Source organism: Cyanistes caeruleus, unplaced genomic scaffold (assembly GCF_971803275.1).
Source record: "Cyanistes caeruleus unplaced genomic scaffold, bCyaCae1.hap1.1 HAP1_SCAFFOLD_65, whole genome shotgun sequence".
NCBI lineage: Eukaryota > Metazoa > Chordata > Aves > Passeriformes > Paridae > Cyanistes > Cyanistes caeruleus.
The window spans coordinates 734,041-759,249 of NW_028255884.1; the positions used below are offsets into that span (position 1 = coordinate 734,041).

Genomic DNA, 25,209 nt, shown 5'->3' on the forward strand with positions numbered 1-25,209 from the left:
CAGCCAAAGAAGAAACGCTGTGACCTGCAGCAGAGACTTGAGCATTTTGGCAATGCAGCTCAAGTCTGCAGAGTGTCCACCTCCAAGGGAAAACATGACACCCCCCAAAAATTAAACTTGTTCCATAACTTCTGAAATGAAATCCATCTGGGATGACCCCAAATGACATTTTTCAGCTTGCTCAAGCTGTAGCTCAGCCTTTCTCTGAACAGTTCTGTCCCCACACCTGCCTTTTACTTCCCAACTGCTCCCTCCTTTCCCCCAGTGAGTTCCCAGCCCATCACAGTCTCCATCACACTGCAGCCTTCCTTCATGCCCCTCACCACGAGGAAGACCAAGCCCCAGTCTCAGGGACTCATCCTGTCAGTGGCTGAAGAGCAGCAATGTCTGTCTGTGCCAGGGGCTCTTGGATGTCTCTGTATCCATGGACAGAAGGGTCTGTCTGTGCCAGGGGCTCTTGGATGTCTCTGTATCCATGGACAGAAGGGTCTGTCTGTGCCAGGGGCTCTTGGATGTCTCTGTATCCATGGACAGAAGGGTCTGTCTGTGCCAGGGGCTCTTGGATGTCTCTGTATCCATGGACAGAAGGTCTGTCCTTCCAAAGGTTTCCATAATATCTTGGTACCCATGAGTATGGAATGAACACAGAGAGTGAAAGTGTCAGTCACGTTGTTTGCACACTCCTTCCTTTCCATCCAAGACACAACCATGCACACCCCCACGTACAGATATATTAAAAGGATAGGGATGGATAGAGATTTCCCACAGAGCTCTAACTTTGGCAGAACTCACCTTGTAAGCCATGGCCAGGGCATTTTTTTCCCAGCTCTGTGTCAGTAGGTGTCCAAGAGCTGAAGGGAACAGCATTTAGAAGCAGTTTCAGGATTTCTAGGCAGGAAAGGGAGCTGACAACCATCCACATAACTCACCATATTTGTCGGGATGGGCTGCTGGTTCTTTAGGAATATGGCACAATGGAGACACGAGACTTGGGATAATCCCAGCTCTCTGTGGATCTGTGCAAAGGTGGAGCAGCAGAAACACCTTGTGTCTTCTTTGGGAACACAAGGTCCAAGGAGCTGGGGTGGCAGAGCGTGACCTGGGCTGGTGGCAGGTGAAGTCCCATTTCATGACATCCCAGAGTGGCACAGGACAAAGCTCCAAGCAGCCACAGCCCAACTGAGGAAGTCCTTGGAGTGCTGCACATCCCATAGGAAAAGCTGCATTCCCTCAGTCCATTGGGATTTATCACTTCCATTTGCAACACTTGAGGTCCAAGTTTCAAACTGCAAAATATTTACACTCAAGACACAGTCATGAAGAACATGTATTTCAATTTCCTATTCCTTTAACTGCAGTGCAAAATATCTTAATATTGGAAAACATCCATAAAATCTGTAAAGGAAGGCAGCTAATGGATCCTTTCCACGTGTACAAACTAAGTAACTAAAATCAAAGCTGAGTTCTCTTTTTCAAAAGATCAGTTACCTCTTTCTTACTCCGGAGTTATAGAAGATTTTTCACTACACATTTGGGAGTAATTTTTATCTTTCATATTTTTTTCGTATTTTTTTTGTTTGTTTTTGTTGCTTTGTTTTTTGTTTTTACAGAAACCATGTCCTAGAAAAGGCACGTCCTTTGCTCCTGGTTCCCGTGTGGAGCAGCTCCCTTCCCGCTGGCTGAGCTGCTCAGGCAGAGCCCGGCAGCTCCTGGCCCTGCAGGGCTGAGGCTTTTCCCCGTTGCTGGGCACAGACTGATGGAGCAGCACTGCTGAACACGGGCACACGCAGAGGGAGCAGAGCAGCTGCCTTTGCCCACCTGAAGCTCCAAGGCCAAACTCTGAGCAGGCACGGCTGCAAGAGACTCGCAGGCTCCCTGTTGGCTCTGCTGCCCGACTTGTGCCCGGCCCAGCTCTGCGGGAGGCAGAGGGAGAACAAGGGGCAGCTCCCTCCCAGCCCCAGCCCAGGGACCCCTCCAGCCCCGGGCCTTGGGCCACTGTTAGCACCCGCTGCTCCAGCCACCGCTTCTGCTGGCACTGACAGCAACAACCAAACTGGGGCTGGTCCCCAGGGAGCAGCAGCAGTGCCTGGATCTGATCCCTCAGCCTGGGGCAGCCCCCTGGGGGAACAGAGGGCACAGCAAGAGGGACAAAACCAGGCAGGGGCAGAGACTGGGAAGAGCCAGAGCTGGGAGCAGCAACAGCTGCTTCATTGCGCTCCTGGAGAAAGCTCTTGGCTGGCTCAAAGCACTGAAAGGTGTGAAAGGCAGAGAGGAGGCCACACCAAACAATGCTCCTGTTTCCACACCCTCCTGTAATAAATGGAAATGATTTGTGCTAACTAAAGTGTAACTATTTGAAAAGTTATTATTAGAAGCAATCAAAGGAATTGGTGTTACAAGGCAGATGTACCCCTCTACAGATGTTACATGTTAAAATTAAGGTACAGGATGTAGTTTTGAGATAAGAAATGTCTTAAGACAAAATCGACCTTGAGATGGATAAAGTTGGAACAACTTTAGGCATAGGGCCTGAAAATTATAAAATATAAGACTAATTAGTGGAGCACAATGCTTATTTACATAACACAAGGATTAGGACACACACACAGCCTGTAAGGTTATCCAGAGGACAACAAGGATGAGTGTAAGCCTTCGTCCAAAAGACCACCAAAAGAAGACTGAAGACCCCTTAGCAACAAGTGAAGCATGCACCATGAAGAACAGTGATGTAAAATTAAAGAATTAGAAATTGGAGGAGACTTACTGGAAACATGAATGAATGTGTATAAGCATACAGTATATAAGTTTAGTCTGAATTGCTTTATTTCATATGTAAGGGGGTTGAGAAGCCCTCTCCGTACCCCAGTCAGTTTTGCTTATGCTTTAATCATATTTACTGGAAAGCTATATTCATATATATATTCATACATATGAATAGTGAATTTATTGAATATGAATATAGTCACTAAATTATACTCTTTTATTAAATTGTATTCCATCTATATCAAATTGCTCTTCAATCCACTAAATTGTATTCTTTTATTAAATTGTATTCTTGTATTCAATTTACTAAATTGTATCATTTTTTTTTCTTGTTATTAAACTGCTGTTAACTCAATAGCCCTAGTCGCCCAAATTTCAATTTCATTTATGACACTGCCCTTGGGTGAGTTACAGCCACAGCGAGAGGGAGGAGGAGATGATCCCACCCATGGCTGCTGCTGGCTCCAGACATTTGCTGAGATAAAGTTGAGCCAGAGCTTCAGCATCTCTCCCAAAATCACAGAATCACAGAATGCCTTGGCTTGGAAGAGACCTTAAAGTTCACCTCATTCCACCACCTGCCATGGGCAGGGACACCTTCCACTATCCCAGGCTTCTCCAAGCCCCGTCCAACCTGGCCTCGGACACTTCCAGGGATCCAGGGGCAGCCACAGCTTCTGTGGGCAAGCTCTGATCTCTGCCCAGGTGAGCAGGGACAGGAGCCGAGGGAACGGCTGGAGCTGGGCCAGGGCAGGGCTGGGCTGGAGATGAGCAAAAGCTTCTTCCCCCCCAGGGGGCTGGGGCAGTGCCCAGGCTCCCCAGGGAATGGGCACGGCCCCGAGGCTGCCGCAGCTCCAGGAGCCTTTGGCCAGCGCTGCCAGGGATGCACAGGCTGCGATTGTTGGGGTGTCTGTGCAGGGCCGGGGGCTGCACTCCATGATCCCAATGGGTCCCAGATGCCAGCTCAGCCCCTTGTGCAACTCTCACCCTTGGGCTCAGCCTTTGTGTCCCCTGGAGGCGCTGGCAGAGCTGATGGGGTGGGGCAGGAGCGGGGCAGCCCCAGCGTTCCCCTGGCAGTGACAGCACAGCCGGGCCAGCAGCCCCAGCGTTCCCCTGGCAGTGACAGCACAGCCGGGCCAGCAGCCCCAGCGTTCCCCTGGCAGTGCCAGCACAGCCGGGCCAGCAGCCCCAGCGTTCCCCTGGCAGTGCCAGCACAGCCGGGCCAGCAGCCCCAGCGTTCCCCTGGCAGTGACAGCACAGCCGGGCCAGCAGCCCCAGCGTTCCCCTGGCAGTGACAGCACAGCCGGGCCAGCAGCCCCAGCGTTCCCCTGGCAGTGACAGCACAGCCGGGCCAGCAGCCCCAGCGTTCCCTCCCTGGAGACGCTCCAAGGGAAGCGGCCAGAGCCGCGTCCAGTCAGCGGAACTGAGCGGCCACTGAGCACCCCCGGCCTGGGCTGCTGTGGATTCCTCTGCACACAGCTCGGGGAAGGTGCCCTTGGCCACCCCCACAGTGCCACAGACAAGTGTCACACACAGTTACAGAGCTCTGCCCACAGCTCACTGGGGGAGATAATTTAAAAAAAATAAAATTAAAACCACCAAAGAAACAAGATAAAGGGGACTCCTCCCAGCAGATCCTTTCCACCCTTCAGTTGAGACACCTGCATGCACACAAGACCTGAGGCTACAAAAAATGAGGCTTCATAGGCACATTTGCAGGAAAAACTGGTTTAGGACAGGCTATCAGCAGAACTGTTCTCAGCTGGGTGAAAAAGGCCCCTTTGGCAGCTGCAGAGCCATTGAAAATGCAGATCCTCAGGCCATGGGGGAGAAAAGGGCTCTGAATTCCCCTCCCCTGACACACAAACCCTGCTCCCAGGCTGCTCCCCACACAGGATTCTACTGGAGGACTGTGGAAGGCTGAGAGTTGGCTCTGGCTTCTCCATGTTCCATGTCCTAAAGCTGCCTGGGAGAAGAAATTTAGGGTCAACTCCACTGGCACAATCCCTCCTGGCCCAGGGCACAGCCCCAGGAAGGTCTTTGCTCCTCCCTCGGCCCTCCCTGAGGAGGCTGGCAGGGCTCGCAGGTTTATGGCATTTGTCCCTGCTGCCCCTCACATCCCACTGCCCCACAAAGAGCCCCGAGCCACCCGTGAGGGACAGGCCCTGCTGGGCCAGGCCTGGGCTCAGGGCTTGGCCTTTCTGCTTCCTCCAACCCAGCCAGGCCTGGCTCAGCATTGCAGTTCCTGTGCTGTGCCCCAAGCTCGCTCGGGCCCTGCTGGAAAGGGACCTGAGGTACCTCCATCCCCTCGGGCAGTGCATGGGAGAAAACAACAAACTTCTCAGGAGGATGGGGAACAAACTTTCAGCTGCAAACTTTAGAGAATTAGGTACTTGGGAAATCATAAAGCTGCATGCAATTAGAGGAAATCACTTCACTAAGCACAGACTGAGCCAACTCGTCCAACCCATCCAACTTCAAGCTATCCAGATTTTGAAAACTGGAAGTCAGGAGAAGCGAGAGAGGGACAGAGATCCACAGTCAGCCTTGGATCCAGCGCCATCTCAGCTGCTGTGAGCTCCAGGGCCGTGGCACATGTCAGTGTCACACCCGTGTCACAGCCTCACCTGCTCTGCTCCCTCTCCCAGCTGGGGTTTTTGGGGTGCCAGGGGCTTGGCAGCCACTTTGGGGCTGGAGCAGAGGCTGCAGTGGCTGGGCTGGGGCAGTGACCGCCCCACACAGGCAGAACTTGCTCTGCCCCCAAACACACCCTGGAGATGTCTGGGGCCATTCATCATTTCTCTGCTCTCCAGCGCTGAGGCAACGCACTCTGGCTACAGCTCTGAGCTCGTGCCCATGGCAACCAGCCCTGGCAATGGGGCTCCATGGAGCTGCTCTCAGGAACACCCCAAGAGCTGGGGAGTGCCCCAAAACCTCCCGAGAAATGTGAGATACCTTAAAATCTCTTTGGGAACATCCAAATATCCAAAACTCACTAACGGGTTTCCCCTCCATTCATCATCCCCAAACTTTGGCTGTCTCATTGCAGACCCCACCCCACCTCCCCAATCCAAACCCCAACCCATCCCATCCCTGCTGGACATCAAGACCCCCTTCCCAAGTCCTATTTCCCCCATTTCACACCTCCCAAACTCCATCCCACCCATCCTGCCCCACCCAATGCCCATCTCACCCCTCCTGATTTGCATCCCACTTCACCCAATCCCCTTCCAACCCCATTCCACCTGATGCCTTCAGAAGGCTGACCTAGAACAGAGGCTGGACAGAGTTAAGAATAAAGTTTATTAGAAGGCCTTAAAGGATACACCTTGGGCAGTACAAGAACCTGTACTTGTAGCCAGGGCTACACCCAGGATGGACCAAAAATGGTCACAAAAATGGACGACTCATCACAAGGTCTCACATTTTTAGAAGTTTAGGTCCATCTGCATATTTGGATTCATTGTCCAATTACAGCTTCAGATGAGGAAGTCACATCCTTCTTGTTTTCTCTCTTCAGTCCACCCTTGTTTATGCTTTTGGGCATGGAACTTGTAACAATTGTCCTTGGTATCAAGCTAGAAAAGGAATTGTTTTGTCTACCTACTCTGTGAAGAGAGCTCACTAACACTTAATAGGAAGTTCAAAACTACAAACCCAGGCAGTGCAGAATTTGAAAAATATGAAAGCTAAAACTTAAGGCAACACACCCTGAGGGACTGTGGAATCCAGTCATTTTGGGTGGGATTGAGTAGATTTCAATGGCACTGAGTGGTTTTGAGGTGACAGATAGAACTCGCTCATCTCCTTGAGTGACAAGAGATGGAGACAAATACACCAAATACCCCCAAAACCCTCCCCATTACCTCCCTGAATACCAGATTCCCTTCAAGCACTAGTAAAAGTGAGGTTTTAGATGTCCTTGATGAATCTGTAGACTTTTACCCCAATTTTGTCTGTTTTAACGGGATGAAGATGAATCAAAAGAAAATTAGGGCCAAATCAAAATGACAATCATCTCAGTGTGTTCCCAATGCAAATCACTGGGAACGTGGGTCATCAGGGCTCTGCCCAACGTGGGTCCTCTGATGGGGGATGGAGCTGGAGCACCACATGAAGCTCTTCCTGCACTTGGGGCACTCGCAGGGCTTCCCTTACTGGTGCCTCCGTTGGTGTCTGGTCAGAGCAGACCTGTCTGAGAAGCTCTTCCCACACTGGGGACACTCATAGGGCCTCTCCCCGGTGTGGATGCGCCGGTGCCTGATGAGGTTGGAGTTGTCCTTGAAGCCCTTCCTGCACTCGGGGCAGCGGAAGGGCCTCTCATCTGTGTGAATCAGCTGGTGCTGGAGGAGATCTGAGCTGGTCTGAAACCTCTTGCCACACTCGGGACACTCATAGGGCCTCTCCCCAGTGTGGATCATCTGGTGGATGGTCAGCTGGGACCTCCATCTGAAGGTCATCCCACATTTCTCACACTCATAGGGCTGCTCCCCAGTGTGGGTCCTCTGGTGGCAGATCAGGCTGGAGCTACGGGTGAAGCTCTTCCCACATTCCCCACACTCGTAGGGCCTCTCCCCAGTGTGGATGCGCTGGTGGGTGATGAGGTTGGAGTTCTGTTTGAAGCCCTCCCCACAGTCAGGGCAGCGGAAGGGCCTCTCATCCGTGTGAATCCGCTGGTGCCTGAGGAGAGTGGAGCTGCTCTGAAACCTCTTCCCACACTCAGAACACTCATAGGGCCTCTCCCCAGTGTGGATGCACCGGTGACGGATGAGTTTGGAGTTAGAGCTGAAGCCCTTCCCACATTCCCCACACTCATAGGCCCATTCCCCAGTGTGGATCATCTGGTGGCAGATCAGGCTGTTGCTCTGGCTGAAGCTCTTCCCACACTCCAAGCACTTGTAGCGCTTCTCCCCATCCTGAAGCTGCTCATGGACGACCAGCTCAGAGTCCCGGCTGGATCTCCGGCCACCTTCCCGGCACAGGGTGGGTCTTCCCTCCTCAGAGCACCCTGGGATGGCTTTGGAGCCCCTCCTCCTGCGGGATCTCTGGGGATTTTCCTCCCCATTGGATTCCTGTGCTGTGGAGCTGCTCAATTCAGCCTCTTCCATGAGGTTCTGCCGTGGGGATTTGTCCTCCCTGGTCTCCATCCTCAGCTCCTTGTCTGGGGGAGGAAGGACAAGGAGAGGATGGGATTTGCCTCCGTGCCAGAGGGAAGGGGAAGGAGATCCCCCCAGTGCGTCCCCGGCAGGACGGCGTCGGCAGCGGGGTTGTCCTGCAGCCAGGGGCCCTGCTGGGCTGGGAGATGGAGCAGGAGAGAGGGGGAAAGGGGCACTGACTTCCTCCTCACCTGCCTGGGTGTCCTGGAGCATCTTCCTCTTCCTCACAGCCTCCTTCTCCATCCAGCCAAGGTTTGGGAATGGGAAATCCTGGTTTGGGGAAATACAAGGGATGAGGACATTGAGTTTGAAGGTCCCTCTGTCCAAGCTCATCTCTAGAAGTCACCGGACATCTGGGGTCCATAAAACCTCAAAAAAACACCAAGATTCAGCCCTGAAAATGCCTCCCAGGAGTTCCCCATCTCTAGTCTCCCCTGTCTTCAAGGAGAGAAGGTTCAAGGGTTCCCCCCTGTCCCAGCTGCTGGGAGTCAAGCTTGTACTGGGGACAACCTGTCTGCTCGGTCCCTACCATCCCCAGGCTGCTGGGAGTGCCAGGAATCCAAAAAGTTCCCCCTGTTTCCATTTCCCCACTTAGGGATGGTGAGACCCCCCAGTGTCCCCCCAAGTAGGATTTTCCACTCAGCTTGGGAGTTCCACATTCTCCAAACATCCCCCCCCGCAAAATAAACCCAACCCAGGGAACCCCCAGGATATCTGGGCAAAGCTCCCACTCCCCCATCACCTGTGGGATGGTGGGTGATGATCCCACAGGAGGGGGCTATGAATTCAAGGAGTGCTCAACCTTGTGGTTCCTTCTCCTTTCCCTGATCCTCCTTTGTCCCTCCTCTTCCTCCATCTCCTCCCCTTCCATCCTTCCTCCTCCTCTTCCTCCATAACCCCACCTCCTTCTCCTACTTCCATCCCTTCTCTCTCTCCTTCCTCCCTCCTCTTCCATCCCTCCTCCTCCTCCCCCAGGAGCAGCGACACCCTCGGTGCCCCGTTCCCAAACCCCTCACAGCCCACGGCAGGAGCGGGGATGGAGCCGGGACAGGTCGGGATGGGCAGCGCGGGGCTCTCCGCTGCTCCCACCCGCTGGGGACGGGGGGAACCCGGCCCGGGAAAAAGGAGAGGGAAACTGGGAAAATTGGGGGCTGCAGATCCAACCTGGGGCTGGCTGGGGAGCCTGGCTGGGGACTGCCAGCCCTTGGGGCTCCTCTGGGGAGATGTGGGACCGGGGAACACAGAGAGGGCTGGGGGATCCCAGGAGTGGCAGCACTGGCAGGGACTGGTTTGTACTGGGATCATCCTGGCAGTGGCTGAGATTGCACTGGCTGTGTACTGACATCATACTGGGATCATACTGGGATCAGACTGGCAGTCAGTAGGAGCCGCCAGGGGGCAATTGAGACCAGGCTGTGAGGAACTGGGAATATGCCCTGCGCTCCCCAGAACCCCGGGATCGCCCCCCATATGTCCCATGTGTCCCCCAGACCCTTCAGGATCCCCGAGTGCCCCCTCAGCGCCCGTTCGGGACCCCGCAAAGTGTCCCTGGATCCCTGAATGCTCCCGACCCCACAGATTCCCCTTCCAGCCACTCCTGGGAATTCATCTCCCATCATCCCACAACACAGTTCCGCGCCCAAACCTCCTGCCGTGTCCCGCGCCCTAAAGAGCCCGGTCACAGCTCCGCAGGTTCCCCCCAAGTGCTCCCGAGCCGTGTACATTCGCCCCGAGGACCTGCAGCTCGGACGCAAAAATATTCTCCAAGGGCTTCCCCACACCGCCGAGCGCGCCTTCCGAGCCACTTCCGGGACTACAGCTCCCATCATGCTCCGCGGCACCCATAGAGCGCTATTCCAGCCGGGACTTCATCTCCCGTCATGCCTCGCGCCCCACCGGAACCCATTTGAACTGCGCCTATAACTCCCGTGATGCTCCGCGGCGCCATTAAGCCTCATTATACCGGCGCCTACAACTCCCATCATCCCCCGCGACCCAGAGATTCCCCGTTACAGCCCCCCAAGTGCCCGCCCGGACCCCGAAGGGCCCCCAGATTCCCCTCCCTGACCTCCAAGTGCCCCCCTGGACCCCCAAGTGCTCTCCCGAACCCCGAATTGTCCCACAGAATCCCTAAATGCCGCTCCAAGTGCCCTCCCGGCTCCCCATGTGTCCTCCAGACCCCCAAGTTCTCTCTAAGTTCCATCCCCCGACCCAAAACTGCCCCAAATGTTCCTCAGAAAAGTCCCCATGGACCCCAAAGTGGCCCCTTTTACCCTGTCTGAGAAAATGATAAAAATGATGATCAAAGGACTAAAAATATGTGTAATTAGCATAAAGAGGGAGAAATAGTGACCAATTAATTAATGAAGGGAATTGTGGTACTTGGAACCAAGGACCGATAATGTTTTTAGTTGCGCAAAATGTATCAATTCTTTTATATAAATATAAAAATTAGGTTATAAAAATTCAGAATAATAGTATTATAAACTTAAAAATTTATTTTTATTAATTAATTAGTTTTTAATTATAAAGAAAAATTATAAAGAGAAATGTTTTCAATGTTTTGGGATGTCAGTCCCAGGTGGGCGATGTCAGACATGCTGAGGCTCGGGGTGAGGAGCAGGTTGTCCAAACAGGGGCAGCCCACAAGGGGCTCATTCTTCTCTGTGACCAGACCTCCTCAGGAGACATTCAGCATCAGGATTGTAAAGAGCAAATCGTGACCTCCTGATCAGTACACAAAGATGTTTTACAGTTTGAACAGTAGAATGTTGTCACCGTAAGGGGCCTTCTTTGTTAATATAGCTCATGTTGTGTCATGTTTGGTAAATACCAATGTTGTTGTAACAGCCTTCTTTGTTAAAATATTGTTATAAATGAAATTAGAATTTTGACAACTAGGTTCCTTGGGTTAATGGCAGTTTAATTAAAAATGAATACAATTTACTAAATTGAATAGTAATGTCGTATAAAAGAATACAGTTTAGTAAAATACTACAGTCTAATAAAAATTAAAATGTATATATATAATCTGCTAGTAATTAAGTATGATTAAAGCATAAGCAAAACCGACCAGGGTACAGAGGCTTCCCACCCTGCCTCAAGTTCAAAACAAAGCACTTCAAGCTAAACTTATATACTGTATCCTTATACATATTCCTTAATGTTTCCTCTAAGTTCCCTCCTATTTCAAGTTTTTCTGACTTTACATCACTTTTCTTCACGGCACATGCCTCACTTGTTGTTAGGGGGTCTTCAGTCTTCTTTTGGTGGTCTTTTGGCGAAGGCTTCTCTTCTTCCTTGTTGTCCTTTGGATAACCTTACAGGTTTGTGCATACATACTGAGCATTGTGTTATGTAAGTCTATTAATTAGCCTTATGTTTACTAATCTTTAGGCCCAATGCCTAAATTTGTTCTAATTTTGGTCCATCTCAAGGCAATTTTGGTCTTGAGACACCATTTATCTTCTAAACTACATCCCGTACCTTAATTTTGACATGTAACATCTGCAAAGGGGTACATCTGCTTTGTAACACTGATTCTTGATTGTTTCTAATAATAACTTTAATAACAGTTACAATTTAGTTAGCACGAACCAATTCCATTTATTACAACTGCAAATACCCCTTATGTCCCTTTTTATTGGTTTCCATGCTAACTGCCTTGCTTTCCTCCTTGCTATGGATAAACTTGTATTTTCTCAATTTCTTCTTTTGCTACCTCAATTGTTTGGCCTGCAGATCAGCTGCTAAGCCCATCCACATTCAGCTCTTAGTCTTCAGAGGGAAACTTTGAGCACAGTGAGAATCTCCCAGTGTGCAGGAGGGTCCCTGTGTGCCAGCTGCAGCTGGGGCCTCAGCCATCTCCTCTCTCAACAGGCTCCCCTCTGCAGCTTCACAGGAAAGGCCAAACACCTCCCTCAGGGACACCTGCACCACACATTTCACATCTCCATGCCCATACGTGATGTCCCTGTCACAGCTGCATTACCAGCTTGCTGCTGTGCAGATGCTGCCACCACCCAAAGCAAGGCCCTGTGTCCCTGAAGGGACCCGCCCTGCTCTGTGGCCTGGACTGAAGGTGGGTCCCTCCTGACAGGGCAGGGCCCAGCACAGCTCTTCTGTTCCAATAAAGAGATGGAGCTCTCACCCCAGTGTCTGGCTGGTACCACCAGCAAAGCCCACACAGCACCAGCCCTGGCTGAGCTCCATGTCCAGGAGCAGGCAGGGCTGACCCTGGTGTGGGCAGGCAGGAGCCAGGCAGGGGCTGCTGTGACCAGAGGCAGGGCCCCGAGGGGCTGGGGGAGTCCGTGTTGAGCATCCCTGGGCTGAGGGCACATTTCCTTCAGTGGCATCACCTGGGCCTGGACCTCCTCCAGTGCCATGCCCAGGAAAAGAGGCAACCATCAAGAGCATCTCCTGGGACACCGCCTGACCAGCAATGTCAGCAGGCAAAACCAAGGTTTTGTTTAGCAATGACACTTTGATCAACTCAAAGATTTACATTAAGGCCAGACCAGTAGGACAGATGGGAGTACTTCCCTCTGGGACGGGGCTCCTGTCACTTCACAGTCTCCATCCCCTGCCAGGAACCGCAGAACTCAGGCCAGCCCCGCTCCCCCCGCGGCCTTGTCCTGTTTGTGGGGGAAGAGGATGAACCAGAGCCCTGTTACCTCTTCAAAAGCCAGAAACTAAAGAAAAAGAGAAATTCCCAGGCTTAAGATTTAAAGGGTGATGTTCACAGGTTGATGTCACATTTCAATGGTCAAAACTACTGTCAGTTCTTGGAAATGACCAGTTATAGGCCAGGAGAATAAACTCCCATCACCCTCCTGCAACCTTAACATCCTTAGCTGTTCGTCTTTTTTTCTTAAATGTCAATCTATCACACACCACAGCAGTGACAGCCCCAGTGTTCCCCTGTCTGTGACACCACAGCAGTGAAACCCTTGTTACTCTGGGGTTAAATGTTTCTGAAAATGTTTCTGAAAACCATGTAGAAGTAGGCCACAAGAATGTCTGGTATTGGGGATGGTCTAGCAAGCTGAAATGTTTACAGTAACGGGAACTGGTACTTGGGGATTCCAAGATACCCACCCAGAGATAAGATTCGTACATGTTCGTACAAGGATGAGCTAACTCTCATGAAGCAATATTGATAAAGCTAATCAAGCAATATTAATGAGGCAATATTGATAAGGTTGTTACAGTGATTACTGCTACAGCTGAAATTGTATAAATATGTGCACTTTGGACAAAGACGATGGAGCTAGATTTGGGCTGCTGATACCCCAAGTTCCCGTGTGCTTCAATCAAGCACCTGCATATAATCAATCTGTGATTATGTGTGTTCCTGAACGCTGACATCAGCGTCTCCCTGCACCCAGGGCAGCTCCCACCAGAGACCCTGCCCTGATTTAATTCCCAATCCAGGAGCTACAACAAGCATGGGTGAAGTTCTGGGGGCTGGCAGGGAAATGTCACTGTAAGATCTTGCTGCACTTGGCTCTCGGCCCCTTCTCAAGAGTTTTGCCTTCAAGGGCAGGAACATCTTTTCCTTGCTGGCAACTGGAATTCCAGACTCTTGGAGTGTGTGCCATGCAGGACCACACAGACTGGGATCCATGGGCTGGGATTGCACAGATTGGGATTGCACAGACTGGGATTGCACAGACTGGGATTGCCCAGACTGGGATTGCACAGACTGGGACCGTATGGATCAGCACCAGAGATTGGGATCACATGGACTAGGATGGCTGCACTGGAACGATGCGAACCGAGGCGGTCCCGCCTTGCCGAGGGCTCCCTCCCAGTTCCCTCCCAGTTCTCTCCCAATCCCTCCCAGCCCTCCTCAGTCTCGCCTGGGGGCACGGCCAAAACTGCCCGGAGTGAACGCGGTGGTCCCGGAGCGATCCCAGAGCTGATTCTGGTCCCGGTGTCGATCTCTGTCCCGGAGCTGTGGTGGTCCCAGTGTCGGTCCCAGAGCGCTCCCAGTCCCAGTCTTTGTCTCCATCTCACTCTCAGTCCCGGTCTCGGTCCCAGAGCGGTGCCGGTCTCAGTGCCGGTGCCAGTGCTGGTTTCAGTCCTGGTCTCAGTCTGGGCCTCGGAGCAGTTCCTGTCCCAGTGTCAGTGCTGGTCCTGGAGTGATCCTGGTGCTGATCCCAGTGCTGCTCCAGGAGTGATCCCAGTGCTGATCCCAGTGCTGGTCCTGGAGTGATCCCAGTGCTGATCCCAGTGCTGGTCCTGGAGTGATCCCAGTGCTGATCCCAGTGCTGGTCCTGGAGTGATCCTGGTGCTGATCCCAGTGCTGGTCCTGGAGTGATCCCAGTGCTGATCCCAGTGCTGGTCCTGGAGTGATCCCAGTGCTGATCCCAGTGCTGGTCCTGGAGTGATCCCGGTGCTGATCCCAGTGCTGCTCCAGGAGTGATCCTGGTGCTGATCCCGGTTCTGGTCTCAGTCTCGGTCTCGGATCACTCCTGGTGTTGATCCCAGTCCCTGTGCTGGCCTCGGTCTCAGTCTCGGAGCAGTCCCGGGGCACTCCCGGAGCCGATTCCGGTCCCGGTGTCGATCTCAATCCCAGAGCGGTGCCGGTCCCGGTCTCAGTCCCGGTCCCGGAGCGGTGCCGCTCTCGGTGCCGGTGCTGGATTCAGTCCCAGTCTCAGTCCCGGTCTCAGTCTCAATCTCGGTCTCGCTCCCAGTCCCGGTGCCGCTCGAACCAAGCCCTTTTTGGGTGATTTCAGGTCCCTTTTGGGCATTTCAGGCCAGGCTGGGGGATGCAGGGGCCCTTTGGGTGATTTGAGGCAAAACCAGCGACTTTCAGGGTGGACCTTGCACCCATTTGGGAGATCCAAGGGTGATTTTAGGCCATTTGGAGTGGGTTTTACACCAGTTTGGGCAATTTATGCCCTTTTGGTTGCACTTTGGACACCTTGGGATGATTTTAACCCCATTTGGCTGATGTTAGGCCAAACCATGCGGATTTAGCGAAGAATTCAAGTCCCTTTGGAGGGTTTTGCTTTTAACCTTTGTTTACCAAAATTTCAGCAGTTTCACCCTTTTTTTTACTAATTGATTCATCAAAATCTTCATAAAAATTGCCCCAAATGTTCTCATAATCTTACAAAATTCCAGAAAAAATCCACAATATTCCAAAAAAACTCAAAGAATTCCCTAAATCTTCGCAAAACCCTATCAAATTCCAGAAACATCCCACAAAATCCCCACAAATTTCAACAAAATCTAAGAAAAACCCCACAAAATCCTTCAAGTCTTCTCAAAATCCGACAAAATTCAAGAAAAATTCCAGAAAATTCCAAAGCAATCCCATAAATTCAAGAAAAAACCCAGGAAATTATTTAAATTTTCTCAAAATCCCATGAAAATTCTAGAAAAATCCCCACAAAATTGTAGAAAAATCTAAAAAAAATTCCCTAAATCTTCTCAAAATTTTACCAAATTCCAGAAACATCCCACAAAATCGCCACACATTCCCACAAAATCGCCACACATTTCCACAAAATCTAAGAAAAATCCCACAAAATTCTTCAAGTCTCCTCAAAATCCCTCAACATTCCAGAAAAAAATCCCACAAAATTCCCTAAATCTTCCCAAAACCCTACCAAATTCCAGAAACATCCCACCAAATCTCCACAAAATTCCAATGAAGCTAAGAAAAATCCCCCATAATTCTTCAAGTCTCCACAAAATGCCACCAAATTCAAAAAAAATTCCACAAAATTGCAGAAATCTTCCCAAAAGACCACCAAATTCCAGAAACATCCCACAAAATCTAAACAAATTTCCACAAAATCTAAGAAAATACCTCAAACTTCTTCATGTCTCCTCAAAATCCCACAAAATTCCACAAAAATCTCCCACAAAATCTCCTCAATAGCCTGCAAAATTCAAGAAAAATCCGACAAAATTGCAGAAAAATCCCACAGAATTCTTTCAATTTTCTCAAAATTCCAGAAAATTCCAGGGAAATAGTACAAAATCTCCAAAGAATTCCACAAATTCTAAGAAAAATCCCTCACCAAATTCTTCTAGTCTCATCAAAATCCCTCAAAATTCCAGAAACATTTTAGAAATCTTCTCAATATCCCACAAAAACCAAGAAAGATCCCACAAAATTCCAGAAAAATTTCCCAAAATTGCCTAAATCTTCTAAAAACCCAAACTAATTCCAGAAACGTCTCTTAAAATCTCCATAAATTCCCACAAAATCTAAGAAAAATCTCAGAAAATCTAAGAAAAATCCCACAAAATACCCGAAATCTTCACAAAACCCCACTAAATTCTAGAAACATCCCACCAAATCTCCTCAGATTTGCACTAAATTCCACAAAAATTGGATACAATTAAAGAAAATACCACCAAAGTCCAAAAAAATCTTACAAAGTTATTGAAATTTTCAAAAAATCCCACAAAATTCCAGCAACATCCCACAAAATTGCAGAAATGTTCTCAAAACCCTGCCAAATTCCACTCCCATCTCACCAAATCGCCATAAATTTCCACAACATCTAAGAAAAATCCCACAAAATTCTACAAGTCTCCTCAAAATACCACAAAATTCCACAACATTCAGGAAAAATACCACAAAATTCCTGAAAAATACCACAAAATTATTTAAATTTTCAGAAAATACCACAAAATTGCAGAAAAAACACACACAATTCCCTAAATGTTCTGAAATCACTACCAAATTTCAGAAACATCCCACAAAATCGTCACAAATTTCCACAAAATCTAAGAAAAATCCCACAAAATTCTTCAAGTCTCCTCAAAACACTACAAAATACCAAAACATTGGGAAAAAATCACATAAAATTGCAGAAACAACCCACCAAATCGCCACACATTTCCACAAAATCTAAGAAAAATCCCACCATATTCTTCAAGTCTCCTCAAAATCCCAAAATATTCCAGAAAAAAATACCAAAACATTGCAGAAATCTTCTCAAAACCCTACCACATTCCTGAAACTTCTCAAAAAATCACCTGAATATCCCAAAAAAATCAAAGAAAAATGCCACACAATTCCACAAAATGCCACAAAATTGCAAAAATCTTCCCAAAACCCCAACAAATTCCAGTCACATCCCACCAAATCACCACAAATTTCCAGAAAATCTAAGAAAATACCACAAAATTCTTCAAGTCTCTTAAAAATGCCTCTAAATCCCACAAAACTACCAAAAATTTTTTTCAATATCCTACAAAATTCAGGAAAAAACCCACCAAACTCCAGAAATTTCCTAAATTTCCTCAAAACTTCACCAAATTCCAGAAACATCCCACCAAATCCCCACAAATTTCCACCAACTAAAAAAAAATCCCACCAAATTCTTCAAGTCTCCACAAAATCCCACAAAATACCACAACATTGCAAAAAAATCCCACAAAATTGCAGAAAAACCCCACCAAATCACCACAAACTTCCACAAAGTCTCCTCAAAATCCCACAAAATTCTTCAAGTCTCCTCAAAATCCCCCAACATTCCAGAAAAAAGTACCACACAATTACCTAAATTTTCTCAAAACCCTGCCAAATTCCAGAAACATCTCAAAAAATCCCCGAAATATCCCACAAAATCTAAGAAAAATTCCACAAAATTCTTCATATCGCCTCAAAATCCCACAACAATCCAGAAAAAAATACCACAATATTGCAGAAATCTTCTCAAAAACCCTACCAAATTCCAGAAACTTCTCAAAAAATCCCCTGAATATCCCACAATAATCTAAGAAAAATCCCAACAAATTCCACAAAATTGCAGAAATCTTCTCAAAACCCCACCAAATTCCAGTCACATCCCACCAAATACCCACACATTTCCACAAAATCTAAGAAAATACATCAAAATTCTTCATGTCTCCTCAAAATCCCTCCAAATCCTGCAAAACTCCCACAAAACCTTTTCAATATCCTATGAAATTCAAGAAAAATCCCACCAAACTGCAGACAAATCCCACACAATTTCATAAATTTCCTCAAAACCCCACCAAATTCCAGAAACATCCCACCAAATCGCCACAAATTTCCACATCATTTAAGAAATATCCCACCAAATCCTTCAAGACTCCCCAAAATCCCACAAAATACCACAACATTGCAAAAAAATCCCACAAAATTCAAGAAACATCCCACCAAATCACCACAAATTTCCACAACATCTAGAGAAAAATCCCACCAAATCCTTCAAGTCTCCTCAAAATCCTTCAAAATTCTACAAAACTCCCAGAAAATCTTTTCAATATCCTACCAAATTCAGGAAAAATCCCACCAAACTGCAGAAAAATCCCACACAATTTCATAAATTTCCTCAAAACCCCACCAAATTCCAGAAACATCCCACCAAATCGCCACAAATTTCCACAAAATCTAAGAAAAATCCCACAAATTTTTCAAGTCTCGTCAAAATCCCACAAAATACCAGAACACTGAAAAAATATCCCACAACGTTCCTGTCACATCCCACCAAATCCCCACAAATTTCCACCATCTAAAAAAAAATCCCACCAAATTCTTCAAGTCTCCACAAAATCCCACAAAATACCACAACATTGCAAAAAAATCCCACAAAATTGCAGAAAAACCCCACCAAATCACCACAAACTTCCACAGTCTCCTCAAAATCCCACAAAATTCTTCAAGTCTCCTCAAAATCCCACAACATTCCAGAAAAAAATACCACCAAATTGCAGAAATCTTCTCAAAACCCCAACAAATTCCAGTCACATTCCTCTAAATCACCACACATTTCCACAAAATCTAAGAAAATTCCACAAAATACTTCATGTCTCCTCAAAATCCAACAACATTCCAGAAAAAAGTACCACACAATTAGCTAAATTTTCTGAAAACCCTGCCAAATTCCAGAAACATCTCAAAAAATTCCCGAAATATCCCACAAAATCTAAGAAAAATTCCACAAAATTCTTCAAGTCTCCTCAAAAGCCCACAAAGTACCAAAACACTGAAAAAATATCCCACAAAGTTCCTGTCACATTCCACCAAATCGCCACAAATTTCCACAACATGTATGAAAAATCCCACAAAATTCTTCAAGTCCCCACAAAATCCCACAAAATTGCAGAATTCTTGTCAAAACCCCACCAAATTCCAGAAACATCCCACCAAATCCCCATGCATTTCCACAAAATCTGAGAAAATACCTCAAAATTCTTCATGTCTCCTCAAAATCCAACAACATTCCAGAAAAAAACACCACACAATTACATAAATTTTCTGAAAACCCTGCCAAATTCCAGAATCATCTCAAAAAATCCCCTGAATATCCCACAATAATCTAAGAAAAATCCCACACTATTCCACAAAATCACACAAAATTGCAAAAATCTTCTCAAAACCCCAACAAATTCCAATCAAATCCCTACACATTTCCACAAAATCGAAGAAAATAACTCAAAATTCTTCATGTCGCCTAAAAATCCCTCAAAATTCTACAAAACTCCCACAAAATCTCCTCAATATCCTATGAAATTCAAGAAAAACCCCACCAAACTGCAGAAAAATCCCACATAATTTCCTAAATTTCCTCAAAACCACACCAAATTCCAGAAACATCCCAACAAATCGCCACACATTTCCACTAAATCTAAGAAAAATCCCACAAAATTCTTCAAGTCTCCTCAAAATCCCACAACATTCCAGAAAAAAGTACCACACAATTACCTAAATTTTCTCAAAACCCTGCCAAATTCCAGAAATATCTCAAAAAATCCCCGAAATATCCCACAAAATCTAAGAAAAATTCCACAGAATTCTTCTTGTCTCCTCAACATCCAACAACATTCCAGAAAAAAATCCCACAATATTGCAGAAATCTTCTCAAAACCCTACCAAATTCCAGAAACTTCTCAAAAAATCCCCTGAATATCCCACAATAATCTAAGAAAAATCCCAACAAATTCCACAAAATTGCAGAAATCTTCTCAAAACCCCACCAAATTCCAGTCACATCCCACCAAATACCCACACATTTCCACAAAATCTAAGAAAATAACTCAAAATTTTTCATGTCTTCTCAAAATCCCAAAAAAAATTCCACAAAGCTCCCAGAAAATCTTTTCAATATCCTATGAAATTCAAGAAAAATCCCACCAAACTGCAGACAAATCCCACACAATTTCATAAATTTGCTCAAAACCCCACCAAATTCCAGAAACATCCCACCCAATCGCCAGAAATTTCCACAAAATCTAAGAAAATCCAACCAAATTCTTCATGTCTCCTCAAAATCCCACAACATTCCAGAAAATAATACCACAATATTGCAGAAATCTTCTCAAAACACTACCAAATTCCAGATACATCTCAAAAAATCCAATTAATATCCCACAATAATCTAAGAAAAATCCCACACAATTCCACAAAATTGCAGAAATCTTCTCAAAACCCCAACAAATTCCAGTCACATCCCTCCAATTCCCCATGCATTTGCACAAAATCTAAGAAAATACCTCAATATTCTTCATGTCTCTTCAAAATCTCTCAAAATTCCACAAAACACCCAGAAAATCTTCACAATATCCTATGAAATTCAGGAAAAATCCCACCAAATTGCAGAAAAATCCCACACAATTCTGAAATATTACCAAAACCCCACCAAATTTCAGAAACATCCCACCAAATTGCTGCAAATTTCCACAAAATCTAAGAAAAATTACACAAAATTTTTCAAGTCTCTTCAAAGTCCAAAAAATACTACGAAACTCAAAAAAATCTATTCATTATCCTATGAAATTAAAGAAAAATTAAAAAAAAATGCAGAAAAATCCCACATAATATCCTACAAATTCTCTGAAAACCGCACTAAATTCCGGAAACATCCCACCAAATCGCCACACATTTCCACAAAATCTGAGAAAAATTCCACAAAATTCTTCAAGTCTCCTCAAAATCCCACAACATTCTAGAAAAAAACACCACAACATTGCAGAAATCTTCTCAAAATTCCACCAAATTCCAGAAACGTCTCAAAAAATGCCCTGAATATCCCACAATAATCTAAGAAAAATCCCACAAAATTATTCATGTCTCCTCAAAATACTACAAAATACCACAACATTGGGAAAAAATCACACAAAATTCCAGAAACATCCCACTAAATCACTACACATTACCACAACATCTAAAAAAAATCCCACAATATTCTTCAAGACTTCTCAAAATCCCACAACATTCCAGAAAAAAATACCACAACATTGCAGAAATGTTCTCAAAACCCTACCAAATTCCAGAAACATCTCAAAAAATCCCCTGAATATCCCACCATAATCTAAGAAAAATCCAACACAATTCCACAAAATCGCAGAAATCTTCTCAAAACCCCACCAAATTCCAGTCACATCCCATAAAATCACCACAAATTTCCACAACATCTAGAGAAAAATCCCACAAAATTCTTCAAGTTTCCTCAAAATCCCACAACATTTCAGAAAAAAATCCCACAACATTGCAGAAACCTTCTCAAAACCCCACCCAATTCCCGTCTCATCCCACCAAATCCCCAAACATTTCCACAAAATCTAAGAAAATACCTCAAAATTCTTCATATCTCCTCAAAATTCTTCAAAATTCTACAAAACTCCCAGAAAATCTTTTCAATATCCTACCAAATTCAAGAAAAATCCCACCAAATTGCAGACAAATCCCACACAATTTCATAAATTTCCTAAAAACCCCACCAAATTCCAGTCACATCCCACCAAATCGCCACAAATTTCCACATCATCTAAGAAATATCCCACCAAATCCTTCAAGACTCCTCAAAATCTCACAAAATCCCACAACATTGCAAAAAAATCCCACAAAATTCTTCAAGTCTCCTCAAAATCCTTCAAAATTATGCAAAACTCGCAGAAAATCTTTTCAATATCCTATGAAATTCAGGAAAAATCCACCAAACTGCAGAAAAATCCCACACAATTTCATAAATTTTTTCAAAACCCCACCAAATTCCAGAAACATCCCACCAAATCGCCCCAAATTTCCACAACAGCTAAGAAAAATCTCACATAATTCTTCAAGTCTCCTCAAAATCCCACAACATTCCAGAAAAAAATCCCACACAATTGCAGAAATCTTCTCAAAACCCCACCAAATTCCAGTCACATCCCACCAAATCCCCACACATTTCCACAAAATCTAAGAAAAAAACTCAAAATTCTTCATGTCGCCTCAAAATCCCTAAAAATTCCACAAAACTCCCACAAAATCTTCTCAATATCCTATGAAATTCAGGAAAAATCCCACCAAATTGCAGAAAAATCCCACACAATTTCATAAATTTCCTCAAAACCCCACCAAATCCCAGAAACATCCCACCAAATCGACACAAATTTCCACAACATCTATGAAAAATCCCACAAAATTCTTCGTTTCCTCAAAATTCCACAAAATACCAAAACATTGCAAAAAAATCCCACAAAATTGCAGAAACATCCCACCAAATCACCACAAATTTCCGCAACATCTAAGAAAAATCCCACAAAATTCTTCAAGTCTCCTCAAAATCCCACAACATTCCAGAAAAGAATCCCACAAAATTCCAAAAATCTTCTCAAAACCCCAACAAATTCCTGTCACATCCCACCAAATCCCCACACCTTTCCACAAAGTCAAAGAAAATACCTCAAAATTCTTCATGTCTCCTCAAAATCCCTCAAAATTCCACTGAACTCCCAGAAAATCTTCTCAATATCCTATGAAATTCAGGAAAAATCCCACCAAATTGCAGAAAAATCCCACACCATTCTGAAATCTTCTCAAAACCCCACCAAATTCCAGAAAAAAATCCCACCAAATCACCACAAATTTCCACAACATCTTGAGAAAAATTCCACAAAATTCTTCAAGTCTCTTCAAAATCCCACAACATTCCAGTAAAAAAATCACACAAAATTGCAAAAACTCTTCTCAAAACCCCACCAAATTCCAGTCACATTCCACCAAATCCCCACACATTTCCACAAAATCTAAGAAAATACCTCAAAATTCTTCATGTCTCCTCAAAATCCCTCAAAATCCTACAAAATTCCCACAAAATTGTTTCAATATCCTACCAAATTCAAGAAAAATCCCACCAAACTGCAGACAAATCCCACACAATTTCATAAATTTCCTCAAAACCCCAACAAATTCTAGAAACATCCCACCAAATCGCCTCAAATTTCCACAACATCTAAGAAAAATCCCACAAAATTCTTCACGTCTTTTCAAAATCCTACAAAATTCCAGAAAACCTTACAAAATTCCACAAAACTCCCACAAAATCTTCTCAATATCCGACAAAATTCAAGAAAAATCACACCAAATTCAAGAAAAATCCCACAAGATTCCCTGAATTTCCTCAAAACCACAACAAAGTCCAGAAAGATCCCACCAAATCTCCACAAAATTCCAAGATAGGTAAGAAAAATCCCTCATAATTCTTCAAGTCCCCACAAAATCCTACCAATCTGCAGAAAAATCCCACACAATTCCCTAAATTCCCTCAAAACCCCACCAAATTCCAGAAACATCCCATAAAATCTCCACAAATTTACCCAAAATTGCAGAAAAATCCCACAAAATTGCTGAAATCTTCTCAAAACCCTACCAAATTTCAGAAACATTTCCAAAAATCTCCTGAATATCCAAAAAATCTAAGAAAAATCCCCTAAAATTTTCAGAAAATCCCACAAAATTGCAGAAATCTTCTCAAAACCCCAACAAATTCCAGTCATCATCCCACCAAATCCCCACACATTTCCACAAAATCTAAGAAAAATACCTCAAAATTCTTCATGTCTCCTCAAAATCCCTCAAAATTACAAAAAACTTCCACAAAATCTCCCCAATATCCTGCAAAATTCAAGAAAAATCCCACAAAATTGCAGAAAAATCCCACACAAATCATTAAATGTTCTCAAAACCCTGCCAAATTCCAGAAATATCCCACCAAATCTCCACAAAATTCCATAGAATGGAAGAAAAATCCCTCACAGTTCTCTAAGTTCCCACAAAATCCCACAAAATTCCAGGAAAAAATCCAATAAAATTGCAGAAATTTTCCCCAAAGCCAAACAAATTCCAGAAACATCCCACAAAACCCCCACAAATTTCCACAAAACCTAAGAAATTACCTCAAAATCCTTCATGTCTGCTAAAAATCCCTCAAAATCCCACAAAACTCTCACAAAATCTCCTCAATATCCTATAAAATTCAAGAAAAATCCCACAAAATTCCAGAAAATCCTACAACAGTACAAATAAATCCCAAAAATTCCAGAAACATCCCACCAAATCCTCACAAAATACCACAAAATCTAAGAAAAATCCCACAATTTGGAGCATAGGGACTCCAGAACCTGAGCACGGCTGCTTTGCTGTGCAGGCAAGGAAGGGCTTGGGCTGCTCCACTCCCCTGCTTTGCTTTGGGATCACCGTGATTTTGGGGGACAGTGCAGGGGGGAAGGGAGAAAGCATGGGCTTCCCTCACCCATGGGTGGGTTTTTCCCTAGAATGTAGGGGTTGGGCCTTCCTCAAGCTCCTGACAGACATAAGATTTTTTACCATTTTTCTTGTTTCCCCTTTTTGTCTGTAACCTATTTTCATTAATTTGTTGTTTGTGTTTCTAAAGGAAGCGTTCTAGGTGGGGTCCAGTCTGGATCAGGAAGTGCTTGGGACCAGCTGTGGCGTGGATGGGCCGTGCCCTTGGAGAAGACTGAGGACATCGTTTGGGACCAGCTTTTCTTGTGGCAGCGGATGGTGTGAGGTGGGTCCTCATCTCCTTGGCATGGCTGGGACAAGAGCTTTTGGGAGATGGCAGCGGGCACAGGAGCATCCCGCTCTGGGCAGCTGCTGAGGGGCTGGATCTGCCGTGGCTGGCTGCAGGCTGGGCACATGTCCTGCCCTCCTGCTCTGCTCCCCAAGGCAGCAGTGATGGGCAGCTCTGGGCCCAGCTCTGAGCACGGCCAGCATGGCCTGGGCACCGCGGCTGGCTGGGACAAGGGGACAGGAGCCTTCAGCTGACGGGCGGTTTCTGCTTTCTCTCCTTGCAGCCGGGCTCTGCGGATGCTGAGGCTGCTCTGGGCTCTGCCAGGGCTCTGCTGGGCTCAGCACCGGGCCGGGATCAGCCAAAGAAGAAACGCTGTGACCTGCAGCAGAGACTTGAGCATTTTGGCAATGCAGCTCAAGTCTGCAGAGTGTCCACCTCCAAGGGAAAACATGACACCTCCCAAAAATTAAACTTGTTCCATAACTTCTGAAATGAAATCC

General features: G+C 46.0%; 1 protein-coding gene and 1 long non-coding RNA gene across 2 annotated transcripts in view; both read right to left on the reverse strand.

The window, feature by feature from the left end:
* Positions 1-25,209, reverse strand: part of LOC147647078 (uncharacterized) — an 813,449-nt gene that overhangs the window by 691,649 nt on the left and 96,591 nt on the right. The window lies entirely within an intron of this gene.
* LOC147647105 (uncharacterized) overlaps positions 1-25,209 on the reverse strand; it is a 94,581-nt gene that overhangs the window by 54,865 nt on the left and 14,507 nt on the right. Inside the window, exon 3 of the mRNA XM_086872384.1 lies at positions 6,955-7,732. Within this exon, the coding sequence (XP_086728510.1) occupies positions 6,955-7,732 (778 nt within the window). The remainder of the gene's footprint in view (positions 1-6,954; positions 7,733-25,209) is intronic.